We start from the raw sequence: 12,002 nt of genomic DNA on the forward strand, positions 1-12,002 counted from the left end.
TTGATGTATTATAATTGCCTGATGCTTTGAGTTTACTAGAATGAACACTTTTATGAGAGTAAGACTGGATCGAACTTGTTCACAATTGGGACCTCAGTGCAAATCCTAGTTCTAAGGAATACAGAGCCCAAAATACCTGTGAAATGGAACAAGCTTTCACACTTCATACTGGCATACATCTTTGCCTTATGCCAAAGACGTGAGGATGCGACCAAATAAGGAAGTTATGTTTTGTTTTTGAGCCAGTCTTGCTCTATCATCCAGGCTGGAGCGCAGCGGTGCAATCATAGCTCAGTGTAACCTCCAACTCCCGGACTCAAGCGATCCTCCGAGCTCAGCCTCCCTAATAGCTGGTATTACAGGCAGGCATCACCGCACCAGTTAATTTAAAAATTTTGTTTCTGCGTAGAGACAGGTTTCAGTAGTTGCCTCCCAAAGTGCTGGGATTACAGGCATGAGCTACCATGCTGGGCCTGTTTTGTTTTAATACTTAGTAATTGGGTGTAAACTCCTTGGAAGAAAGGTGGGGCAGGTGAGAAACTCCCTTTGTTTGACCCTCTAGCACCAGGGATAAAATTTCAACTTCATCTTTTTTTTTTTTTTTGAGACGGAGTTTCGCTCTTGTTACCCAGGCTGGAGTGCAATGGCGCGATCTCGGCTCACCGCAACCTCCGCCTCCTGGGTTCAGGCAATTCTCCTGCCTCAGCCTCCTGAGTAGCTGGGATTACAGGCACGCACCACCATGCCGAGATAATTTTTTGTATTTTTAGTAGAGACGGGGTTTCACCATGTTGACCAGGATGGTCTCGATCTCTTGACCTCGTGATCCACCCGCCTCGGCCTCCCAAAGTGCTGGGATTACAGGCTTGAGCCACCGCGCCCGGCCTCAACTTCATCTTAAAGTGACAACGTACTTTTCCAAGACCAAGTGCGAAACAGTAAAGGGAAGAGTTAGCTCTGTAGCTGTCCGCCACAGAATGCCACAAGCTTTCAATTGTGGGGCAAAACTGGAACACATGGAAACCTTGTGCAATCTCCCGTGACAGCTTCCCTTCTCCCCAAGTCCCCTCCCACAGACCCTGCGCCTTCACAATTATTCCCCAGGGCCCGAGCGGGATGACTTGGGTCCCACTACCCAGACTCAGCTGTGCCCCAACAAAGGCATCCGAAAACTCCAGCTGGGGCGGCCCCGGGGCAGAGGCTGAAAAGTTCTGAGGCCCTGGGCAGCTCCGAGGTCTCCGCCAGGCCAAAGAGCATAACCCTCCCTAAACGAAATGTTCCCCTACATCTGTTGAAACTCTGGTTCCCAGAAAACGGTGGAACCTAGGCTGAACGAGGCGTAGGGAGAAAATTTAAAGAGATTTCATCTAAGCCCCACCCAGGCCCCAGCACCTCTCCGGATGGCCCCGTGGGTGGGGAGGGCCCGGGCCTATCACACCCCACTTCCCCTGCTCCGCCCACCCATGGCTCGGGAGTGCCCGAGAGCTTACCTCCTCCCCGGCTGCGCGCGCACCTCCCCGGCCCCATCCCCACCACCTCGCGTGCCCAGTGGAACAGTCTTGTGTCTCCACCTAAGGTCCCCGGATGCTCGCTTCCCCAACTCGCCGCCGCTGTGGCCCCGCCCCCGCGCGGCTCTGCGTGCCACGTCACCGCTGCGTCGCTTCCGGAGGCGCAGCGAACGATGACGTAAGAGACGTGCCCTCTATATGAGGTTGGGGAGCGGCTGAGTCGGCCTTTTCCGCCCGCTCCCCCCTCCCCCCTAGCGCCGCTCCGGCTGCACAGCGCTCGCTCCGAGCTTCGGGCTCCTGCTAAGCTAGCGCCGCCGTCCTCTCCCGTCAGCCACCATCATGATTATCTACCGGGATCTCATCAGCCGTGAGTCCTCCCTGCAGTACCCTTACTGGCGCACACGGGGTCCTTGGGTGCGGGTGGGGGGGTGGGGAAAGCGCAGCCGTCCGGGCCTAGGGGATGCCGGCGACCTTAACCGAGTGCGCAGGGATTGATACTGGGGCTCGCGCTCGGCTCTGGAGCCCTCGCGAGGGGTGGACGCCGCGTGCGGCCGCCGGCGCGGGAAATGCGGGAAATGGCGGCGCCGGCTCGGGGCCTGCGGTGACGGGCGACTCTGTGTGTTCGACAGATGATGAGATGTTCTCCGACATCTACAAGATCCGGGAGATCGCGGACGGGCTGTGCCTGGAGGTGGAGGGGAAGGTGAGTCGGTCGGGCCTGCGCGTGGGGGAGGTCGGGGCGGGCCGCGCCGGGCAGGCTCGGGTTTCCGCAGCTCCCCCGCCTGAGGTTGTGCAATCCTCCCCGCCGCCTCCTGGCGGAGGAGACGCTCTTTCCGGGCTCGGGTTTTTCTAGAAAACTGGAGGTGGAGCTGAGCCTGGAAATAGGCCCGCCGCCTCGGCGCCCATCCTCCTCCCGGGGTTGTCCGGGACACGCTGTCTCCGGTTTAGGAGCCCAATCCCTTTCGTGTTTACCCTGCCCTTACTTACCAACTCGAGGCACTCGATGCCCGCAACTGGAAACAACTTTTTAATGATCCCATTTTGTTCTGGCCAGCAACGGACAACTCTTTTTTTAAGTTAGGTCGTTTCGGGAAATCCACAGGTCACAACTTTATTCCCAAAATGGTGCTTTTTTGATTTTCATCAAGAGCTAAGAATGTTTCTTAAGTATTGGTGTGGAAGGTGCTTTGAAGATGCGTTCGTATGTTTTGCAACTATACTGCCTTTTGTTAATGCAGATGGTCAGTAGGACAGAAGGTAACATTGATGACTCGCTCATTGGTGGAAATGCCTCCGCAGAAGGCCCCGAGGGCGAAGGTACCGAAAGCACAGTAATCACTGGTGTCGATATTGTCATGAACCATCACCTGCAGGAAACAAGTTTCACAAAAGAAGCCTACAAGAAGTACATCAAAGATTACATGAAATCGTAAGTGATAACTGGCAGCACCTAGCTGATGTCTAGAATCTTAAGGGATTTAAAGATGGGGTAACTTTTGAGGTTCTTTTGAGCAGTGAATATACTTGCCTTTTTTATTAATGAGTTCAGTGACAAGAGTGGTTGCTTTTCTTTGTGAGCATACTGAAGCCTGCAGTCTGGTTCCGTTTAGAGTTAGAATAGTTCTTTGAAAATAGTCAAGAAATGTCAGAAATGTTAACATTCTTGAAAGATAACTTATGTGAACAGGTGCTGGGATTACAGGCTTGAGCCACCGCGCCCAGCTGTGAATTAGTAATTTCTTAACAGCTGGTTGCCTTTTTCAATGTTTTTATTTTTTTTAAGCTTGGGTATTTTTTTAGTTTAAAAATTGATTTTACTGAAAATTCAATAATTTAACCAGTTAATGAAATGTTGTTTTAGAATCAAAGGCAAACTTGAAGAACAGAGACCAGAAAGAGTAAAACCTTTTATGACAGGGGCTGCAGAACAAATCAAGCACATCCTTGCTAATTTCAAAAACTACCAGGTAAATGCCTTAAGTATTTGGATCAAAGGATTGTACAATTAACTGCAAGAGCAAAAATTAAGTTCATTAATTTCAATTCTATACTAGTATTCCAGGTGTAGAAAGTAGCTTTCTCAGCTCTCAGGTGTTTTCAAATCCTGCCTTCTGATGGAAAACTTCTTTCCCAGATGACATTTCTTCCTCCTCAAAAATTGCTTAACTTCCTGAGTGTTCAGCTTTCTGTTTACAGTTCTAATGTGTCTTATTGCTACTGGTCCTCCTGATGTATCTGAACTTGTTCTACTTCTGGAAAATGTCAGTGGCTTTCGTTTACCTCTAATTATCCAACTTCATGCATCCCTTGGCCATAACATGCTTCCAAACTGTATGATATATTCCGTTACTGACAGCCTTATGTTGCAATTGTGCTTGACTATATAAGCACACTTTAGGGTCTGAGAAAGTAAAGGTTTCCATAAAGCCTAGTGTTCCTGTATTGCTTTGTACTCTTATTTAGGTCGCTATTAAGGTGCCTAATTGAGTGAACAAATGATTATGGTAAGTGAGTATCAGAGCTTTTGGATACTGGAATTCTCCTGATTTTGTACTGTAGTTAATTTAGAATGGCATGTATTTGTTTGTAATGGTCTAATTCTAGGTATTTTGTTTGTTTCCCAAGTTCTTTATTGGTGAAAACATGAATCCAGATGGCATGGTTGCTCTATTGGACTACCGTGAAGATGGTGTGACCCCATATATGATTTTCTTTAAGGATGGTTTAGAAATGGAAAAATGTGTAAGTACAAAGGAGTGGGTTAAAATCAGTAATGTAAAAAATAAAGATATGTTAGATGTGATTCCAGTTGTTTTGTGCCACTGGGATAGAATGTTTCCCGTGTAAAAGATTCTTAAGGTATAAAAAGGCTTAGAATCTTATATGTGGAAACACTTGAGTGCAGATGGGCATTATAAAGTACAGTTTAGGCAGGGCGTGGCGGCTCACACCTCTAATCCCAGCACTTTGGGAGGCCAAGGTGGGTGGATCACCTGAGGTCAGGAGTTGAGACCAGAAAAACAAAAAAATTAGCCAGGCATGGTGGCAGGCATCTGTAATCCCAGCCACTCAGGAGGCTGAGGCAGGAGAACTTGGGAGGGTTGCAGTGAGCTGAGATCCCACCACTGCACTGGAGCCCAGGAGACAGAATGAGGTTCTGTCTCCAAAAAAATACAGTTTAAATGCTGAGGAAGATGGAGAACACATTGATTTTCCTCTAGATAGACCTTACAGGTAGGCCTTACTTTCAGTTCATCATGTTTTGCTATATACATAAGGATTAATTCGTATCCATGTTTTTTACTTTGGTTTACTGTTAATTGGCAGCTGATTATTGAAAGCCTACTGCCAGTACTAGCTTTTAGTAAATAGTGCTGACTGCTGAACTGGTATGCAAATTGTGTTAGTAAATATAAATAACTGAATGTCTGCTATCCAGGGAACTTCTGGAAGCTGTACAGAAACTGAGGCATTCATTATCCTAGCTTTCATAGGCTTCTGTATAAATTAGGAAGAAGATACTATACTGAACAAGCGAGATTAGAGTCAACAATAGACAGAAATTACTTAGAACTGTATAAGATGACTTACCAAAGGAGTTATTCAGATGGTATCTGAGGTTTTTGTTGGTAGAGCAGGGTGTGGGCGGCACATGCCACAGACTTCTGGAAAATGAGCTACTGCTGATTTGGTAAGGGTCTTCTGCATCCACTGATAGACCTTGAACAATTGGCTGTTGTTCTTTTGGTTTGCACTAGGATGCAAAAGAAAGAAATCCCTGCGCTTTCTGTCTGTCTTTGTGGCGGCCCAGATTGAATTGGGGAATACATCTATCACCTAGAAATGTAGGCTTACATGTTTGTGGTAATGTAATTTTTGTTATGGCGTGTTTGAAGAATGGTAATGTAATTTTTGTTTTTACAGTAACAAATTTGGCAATTACTTTGGATCTATCACCTGTCATCATAACTGGCTTCTGCTTGTCATCCACACACCAGGACTTAAGACAAATGGGACTGATGTCATCTTGAGATCTTCATTTATTTTGACCGTGATTTATTTGGAGTGGAGGCATTGTTTTTAAGAAAAACATGTCATGTAGGTTCTCTAAAAATAAAATGCATTTAAACTCATTTGAGAGAATGCCTTTTAGTTTAATACATATTTAAACTAAATTCATCCTGTAGTGTTCGTGGAGAAGCTAGAGCCTGGTTGTAAGCTACTGCTAGAAAGAATTAAGACTCATCAGTTAACCTCTGCAGTGGAAACTACTTCTGGGACTGGAACATAAAAAAAGAATCAAAGGTTTTGATTGTGAGTTGCAATAAAGGGAAAGACCATGCTCATAGCAGTGCCAACATCTGAAGTGGAGCCTTACCCATTTCATCATCTACAACGGAAGTAGTAACTGGAGGAGATTACCAAGAAAATAAAAAGAGACTAATTCAGTTGGAAGCAACTTTGTCTCAGCTTATTTAACATAAAGAGAGCCAAGTCTCTTGGGATGAATGTTAAACTCCCTGGTAGAACAGGGACTGGCCAACGCCTGTCCAGCCACCTGTTTTGTACACTTAAAGGTGGCTGCATTTTTAAATGGTAGAGGGGAAAATACCTTGTGGGATGGAATTTAAATTTGTGTCCAGTTTTGTTGGAACATGGCTATGCTCACTCATTTATGGATTGACCATGGCTGTTTTCACTGCACAAGCAGAGTTGTGTCTTGACACGGGCCTGCAAGTTTGCCAGCCTGATTTAAAAGAGGAAGTTACACAGAATGTGGGCTGGCTGGTGGGCAGAGGGGTAAAAGTGTTCTTTATATTGTATCTGAAAAGATGGTGTCATAATGAATATGAAAATGCATCTATTTGACAGACCTGGAGCAGTTACTGTCTGCTGCTAAGGTTTCCATTACAGATGCAAGAAAAACATGTCCTTGCGCTTTCCGTCTGTCTAATTGTGGCAGCTGAGATTGAATAGAGGAATACAGGGTAAAAACGGGAAGAGAATACTTGAGACAGCTTGGTCACCAGGCTTGGAGTGCAGTGGCACAGGTGGCTCCCTGCATCTGCCTCCTGGGCTCAAGCCATCTTCCCACCTCAGCCTCACTAGTTGCTGGGACTACTGGCATACACCCCTATGCCCACCTAATTTTTGTAGAGACCTGGTCTCGCTTATTTGTCCAGGCGGGTCTCAACTCCTGACCTCAAAATTACCCACCTTGGCCTCCTAAAGTGCAAGCCCAGCCTGGGAGGAGAAATGGTCCCTACCACCCTTATCTCATTGATTACATTTGTTAAAGGTTAGAAGCAAGCCAGTGACTGGTCTGCTTCAACATGTGAATCTAGTGATTGAGCAATCTGGAGGTTGTCCTAGTGTCCAAAATCTGAGCCGGACACATTGTGTGAACATCCCCCAAACCCCCGTGTTTTGAAACACGTATTAGGAACTTCAAACTTGATAATTTTAAGCATTCTGTTTTGTTTTTTTCTTTTACCAGCAACTCCATCTGCAACAATTTCAAGCATTCTGATAGTTTTTTTTGTAGGCACAGTAATGCCATGTTGCTCAGGCTGGTCTCAAACTCCTGACCTCGTGATCCTCCAGCTTCAGCCTTCCAAAGTGTTGGGATTACAGGTGTGAGCCATTGCACCTGGCTCGGCATTCTGGTTTCGGACATTTTAATGAGAAAATTATGAGTCTGATCTACAGGGCCTTTTGTCCTCTGAAACTAGCAGGAAGGGAATTTTCAGGCAGTGGTCAAAGGTGGGAAAACAAGGATAATGGAGAGAGGCTTGAAGTGAGATGGAGGCTGATTGGTGAACTGGCCTTGGAAGTCTGAAACAGACAAGTAGCAATTCAGAGGCTTTGTGGGCTCCATTGCTCCAACTTGTTTTGAAAATTGTCAGTTCTGCAGAAGAACCCCTATTTTCCCAGTTGTCCTTGCAGTGCTCTTAGCTGTTTTCCCAATGTCCAGATCCAACCAAGGTTGGGTTAGCATTTTGTCATGTCTAAGCCGGAAGTGATGAACTCCAGCTGTTTACCTCATGATAAACCTTTGAAGATTACAAATAGAACTTATCAGACTTTGAAGACTGTCTCTTAAAATCTTTTTCTGGTTATTCCTAGAGTCAAGAATCTTTGGGGCAAGAATAAGGATGTGCACATGAGAAAGCTCATAACATTTTATCTTTGATGCTAAAGTGTAATACAAGCATGTTTTAGTAGCCTGCGGGCCCTAGGGTTTGTTAACGTGTGGAGAACAATTGAGTGGAGCAAGAGGACTTTTCTAGGAAGGTCCTTGTAATGCGACATTTTAAAACAAGTGAAGATGTGGAAGCAGGCCATGTGAGTATCAGGACAGACCATTCCAGGCCAAGACAGCAGTCTTGGAATGTGATAGGTTCTGGTAACAAAGTGGCCCCTTTGCTAACCCAAGAAGACGTAAGGGTTGTAGAGCAGTGTGAATGCGCAAGGAAGGAAGACCAGACCTCAAGAAAACCATTGGAGCTCTGAGCAGAAGAGATACATTATATGAGTTAAAATTTACAAGGCTCACTTAGGCTTTCAGGTAGCAGGGTAAAAGAATAGAGTAATTGTATATAATATTGTGTTAAGGCAAAGATAGTGGCTTAGTCTAGGGTGGTAGACTGGGGTTAGGAAATGAAGATAGAGACAAGATATACTGGATTTCTTTTTTTTTTCTTTTTAAATCAGGGTCATGCTACGTTGCTGGAGCTGATCTCAAACTCTTGGCCTCAAGTGATCCTCCTGCGTTGGCCTCCCAAAGTGCTGGGATTACAGGTGTGAGCCACCACATCTGGCCAACAACTAGATTTCTAGTAACTAAATGTTAGAAAGGACTGGGCCGGGTGTGGTGGCTCTCGCCTGTAATCCCAGCACTTTGGGAGGCCGAGGCAGTCAGACCACTTGAGCTCAGGAGTTTGAGACTAGCCTGGGCAACATGGTGAAATCCCATCTGTATAAAAAATAGAAAAAAAAAAAAAAAAAAACTACTTATACTTGTTGATTTTCTCCATGTGTGAAGAAAGCAGATAAGCCCTAGTTTATTATCAAATGTGGCTTGCCCATGACCTCATCTAGAGCACAGGGTTATCAAACTGGTAGAAATTTGGCAAATCACAGAGAAAGTTGGTATTTTCTGGACATCTATTCAAAACAGCTATACATGTAATTTTCTTTTCCTTGAGTACATTTGGGAGTTGTCCTTAAGAACTACCAATTTATCATGTAAGTCAAACACCCAAACAAGGAATTCAACCTGGAGTGGTACGGGGGAACCAGCAGTTAAAGGAAAATTACTGCACATGACATTAAAAAGAAAAAATGAATACCTCTTGACTGCTTCACTAAGGTGGAAGAATGTGCATCAACAGATGGCAAGTCTAAGATTCGAAGCTCAGCAAACTGAGATCTTGGGCATGATGCACTGTAACCTTTTCTCCATTATGTTCCTAGCACTCCATTCTTCTATGCCTCTCCCACTGTATTAGCTTGAAGGGACTCAATCCACAGCGGTGGGTTTTGTCAGATGGAACACAGGCTGTTAGAACCCTTGGTGACTGCCATTATATCAGCATGGTGGTAACACCAACTGCTGGCATCTATTAAAAGTAAAAGTGACTAAGCTTCTGAAATTTGGTTAAGTAATGTGCAACCTGTTCCTCTCTGTTCCATAGACCAGGGAGGAGGAGGAGGAGGACTGGGTGTTGAGTGTGAGAGCCACAGATATTTTCGTGTAGGGGAGGAAAGATTGCCTTCCACACCCATCACTACGTCCATGACTGAGGCCCCTATAACAAAAGACAGATCGACAAAAGCAAAGCATACATATTTTTAAAATATGTTTTCTTTGACATGGGAGCCTTCATAAGGAAATGAGAACCCAAAGAAACCAGTGAGCTTATGTATTTTTATGTTTTGGTTTCATGAAGAGTGGAGAGTTGTGCAGAAGTGTTGGACAAAGGGTACAATCTAATGGTAAACTGGGGGAACTTAGCAAGGCCTGTTTGTTCAGATTCTTCTGTGTCTCTGTGTCTTCAGAGATGAGAATACCTATTTCCCCTGGGTATATGGAGGGTACTTCTCAAATGAGAGTTATTTATTTATTTGAGACAGGGTCTCACTGTGTTGCCCAGGCTGAAGTGCAGTGGTGTGATCATAATTCACTGTAGTCTCAAACTGTGCTCAAGAGATCCCCCCACCTCAGCCTCCCAAAGTGTTAGGATTGCAGGCATGGGCCACTGTACCTAGCCTACACCACACCTATTGAATCAGAATATCCAGCATTTAACTTTTGGGGGTGTTTGTTAGTTTTTGTTTTTCAGATGGAGTCTCGATTTGTTGCCCAGGCTGGGGTGCAATGGCGAAATCTCGGCTCTGTGCAACCTCCACCTCCTGGGTTCAAGCAATTCTACTTCCTCAGCCTCCTGAGTAGCTGGGATTACAGGCACGCACCACTACACCCGGCTAATTTTTTTGTATTTTTAGTAGAGACGGGTTTCATCATGTTGGCCAGTCTGGTTTTAAATGCCTGACCTCATGATCTGCCTGCCTTGGCCTCCCAAAGTGCTAGGATTACAGGCATGAGCCACAGTGCCTGGTCTTGTTTGTTTATTTTTTAGACAGAGTCTCACTTTGTCACCCAGGCTAGAGTGCAGTAGTGCAATCTCAGCTCACTACAACCTCTACCTCCTGGGTTCAAGCGATCTCCTCCCTCAGCCTCCTGAGTAGCTGAGGGATTACAGGTGCCCACCACCGTGCCTGGCTGCTTTTTTACATTCTTTCTTTCTTTTTTTTTTTTTTTTTTTGAGATGGAGTTTCACTCTTGTCTCCCAGGCTGGAGTGCAATGGGGCAATCTCGGCTCACTGCAACCTCCACCTCCCAGGTTCAAGCAATTCTCCTGCCTCAGCCTCCCAGGTAGCTGGGATTACAGGCACCTGCCACCATGTACCCCGCTAATTTTTGTATTTTTAGTAGAGATGGGGTTTGGCCATGTTGGCTAGGCTGGTCTCAAACTCTTGACCTCAGGTGATCCACCCGCCTCGGCCTCCCAAAGTGCTGGGATTACAGGTGTGAGCCACCGCACCTGGCCACTTTTTTGTATTTTTAGTAGACATGGGGTTTCACCATGTTGCCCAGGCTAGTCTTGAACTTCTGGCCTCAAGTGATCTGTCTGCCTCAGCCTCCCAAAGTGCTAGGATTACAGGCATGAGCCACAACTCTCAGCCAGAATATCCAGCATTTTAAAAGCCCCTCTGAGATTTCAGCTCCCTGCTGAGGGTGGAGAAACGACTATTGTAGCAGGAACCATGGGAAGGAAATGAGCTCATGAGATAAAGGAAAACAGCTCAGGCAGCTGGCTTGTGGTTACTGCCTTCTTGCTAAAGTAACATATAAAGCACCAGAGTGGAAAGGAATCTGATGCGCCTGTCCAGTGCTCAGGGCCCTTGACTTACATCCGTCTTAACCGCAGTGCCAAAAATGCCCTGCAGTGCCCCAGGTGTGTCTTGGCCTCATTTCCACATGCTCTGTTAATGCAATCATATTTTAATGCAGCCTAAACTGACATTTGCTTTTTTTGGGTAATATCAGACAGGAGACTTGTCTTGAGTTTCTGCCAGCTAAAGCTTGTCTTCATGCTTGCTGCTGAAACCAGTCTGCCCCATTCACACACCGGTGCAGTTGGATTTTGGACTCACACATAGGAACTTATACTATGATACCTTTTTCTCTTTTTGCATACCAGATGTCTCAGCATCCGATTTGTACTTTATTTTCCTTCCTAATTCCTTTTTCTTTTTTAAAATTCTATTTTAGCTCAGCTAAAACAAATGAAAGATGATAACCATCTGCATCAATTTGGCAGACTTACAAGAAAAAAGGCATTCTTTCAATTTCGGCATGTGGAATTAGTACTACGCGGTGGTGGTGTTTTGAAATCTGGGTTCTAATAAAAGCCCCACCACTTGCTAGCTGGTGGTGAGAACTGCAGCATCTTAACCTCTCTAAACCTCAGTATCTCCATCTAGAAAACATACTCATACTTACTTCATTGACTGATTTGGTAAGTAGAGGCTATCATAGGAGTGCCTTCACCGTGAGAAATTCTTACAGTATTGGTCTATGCTGTGAATCAGCGGAAAATACAGATGCCTGTTCACGTTCTCTGACTTTTGTGTAGCCTTGGGAAACTGCATCAAGAATATGTTTTAGGGCAGGACACGGTGGCTCATGCCTGTAATCCCAGCACTTTGGGAGGCTGAGGTGGGCGGATCACCTGGGGTCAGGAGTTCGAGACCAAACTGACCAACATGAAGAAGCTCCATCTCTACTAAAAAAAAAAAAAAATAGCTGGGTGTGGTGGCATGTGCCTGTAATCCCAGCTACTCTGGAGGCTGAGGCAGGAAAATCACTTGAACCCGGAGGCAGAGGTTGCAGTGAGCCTAGATTGCGCCACTGCACTCCAGCCTGGG

The 12,002-nt window shown here is 45.6% G+C and overlaps 1 protein-coding gene and 2 non-coding genes across 3 annotated transcripts; all 3 read left to right on the top strand.

The window, feature by feature from the left end:
- The first annotated feature begins 1,555 nt into the window (after positions 1–1,555).
- On the top strand, positions 1,556–5,641 carry TPT1 (tumor protein, translationally-controlled 1). The gene is made up of 6 exons (XM_017536004.1): positions 1,556–1,875; positions 2,138–2,211; positions 2,747–2,937; positions 3,370–3,475; positions 4,134–4,250; positions 5,433–5,641. The coding sequence occupies exons 1-6, from the start codon at positions 1,848–1,850 to the stop codon at positions 5,433–5,435; spliced, it is 519 nt and encodes a 172-aa protein (XP_017391493.1). The 5' UTR covers positions 1,556–1,847; the 3' UTR covers positions 5,436–5,641.
- On the top strand, positions 5,211–5,340 carry LOC119472335. Its single transcript, XR_005201475.1, has one exon. It is a non-coding gene; the product is annotated as a small nucleolar RNA SNORA31 (small nucleolar RNA).
- A 722-nt stretch (positions 5,642–6,363) lies between the features above and the next one.
- Positions 6,364–6,497, top strand: LOC119472336. Its single transcript, XR_005201476.1, has one exon. It is a non-coding gene; the product is annotated as a small nucleolar RNA SNORA31 (small nucleolar RNA).
- Positions 6,498–12,002: the final 5,505 nt, after the last annotated feature.

The sequence above is a fragment of the Cebus imitator genome, unplaced genomic scaffold (genome assembly GCF_001604975.1).
Source record: "Cebus imitator isolate Cc_AM_T3 unplaced genomic scaffold, Cebus_imitator-1.0 Scaffold94, whole genome shotgun sequence".
Lineage (NCBI taxonomy): Eukaryota > Metazoa > Chordata > Mammalia > Primates > Cebidae > Cebus > Cebus imitator.

What these genes read in the sequence shown, in the direction of transcription:
- TPT1 (XM_017536004.1), top strand. Translation starts at nt 1,848, where the DNA reads ATGATTATCTACCGGGATCTCATCAGCC. An exon ending in CTACCGGGATCTCATCAGCC is followed by an intron (nt 1,876 to 2,137) that starts GTGAGTCCTCCC and finishes TGTGTTCGACAG; the next exon opens with ATGATGAGATGTTCTCCGAC. An exon ending in GCCTGGAGGTGGAGGGGAAG is followed by an intron (nt 2,212 to 2,746) that starts GTGAGTCGGTCG and finishes TTGTTAATGCAG; the next exon opens with ATGGTCAGTAGGACAGAAGG.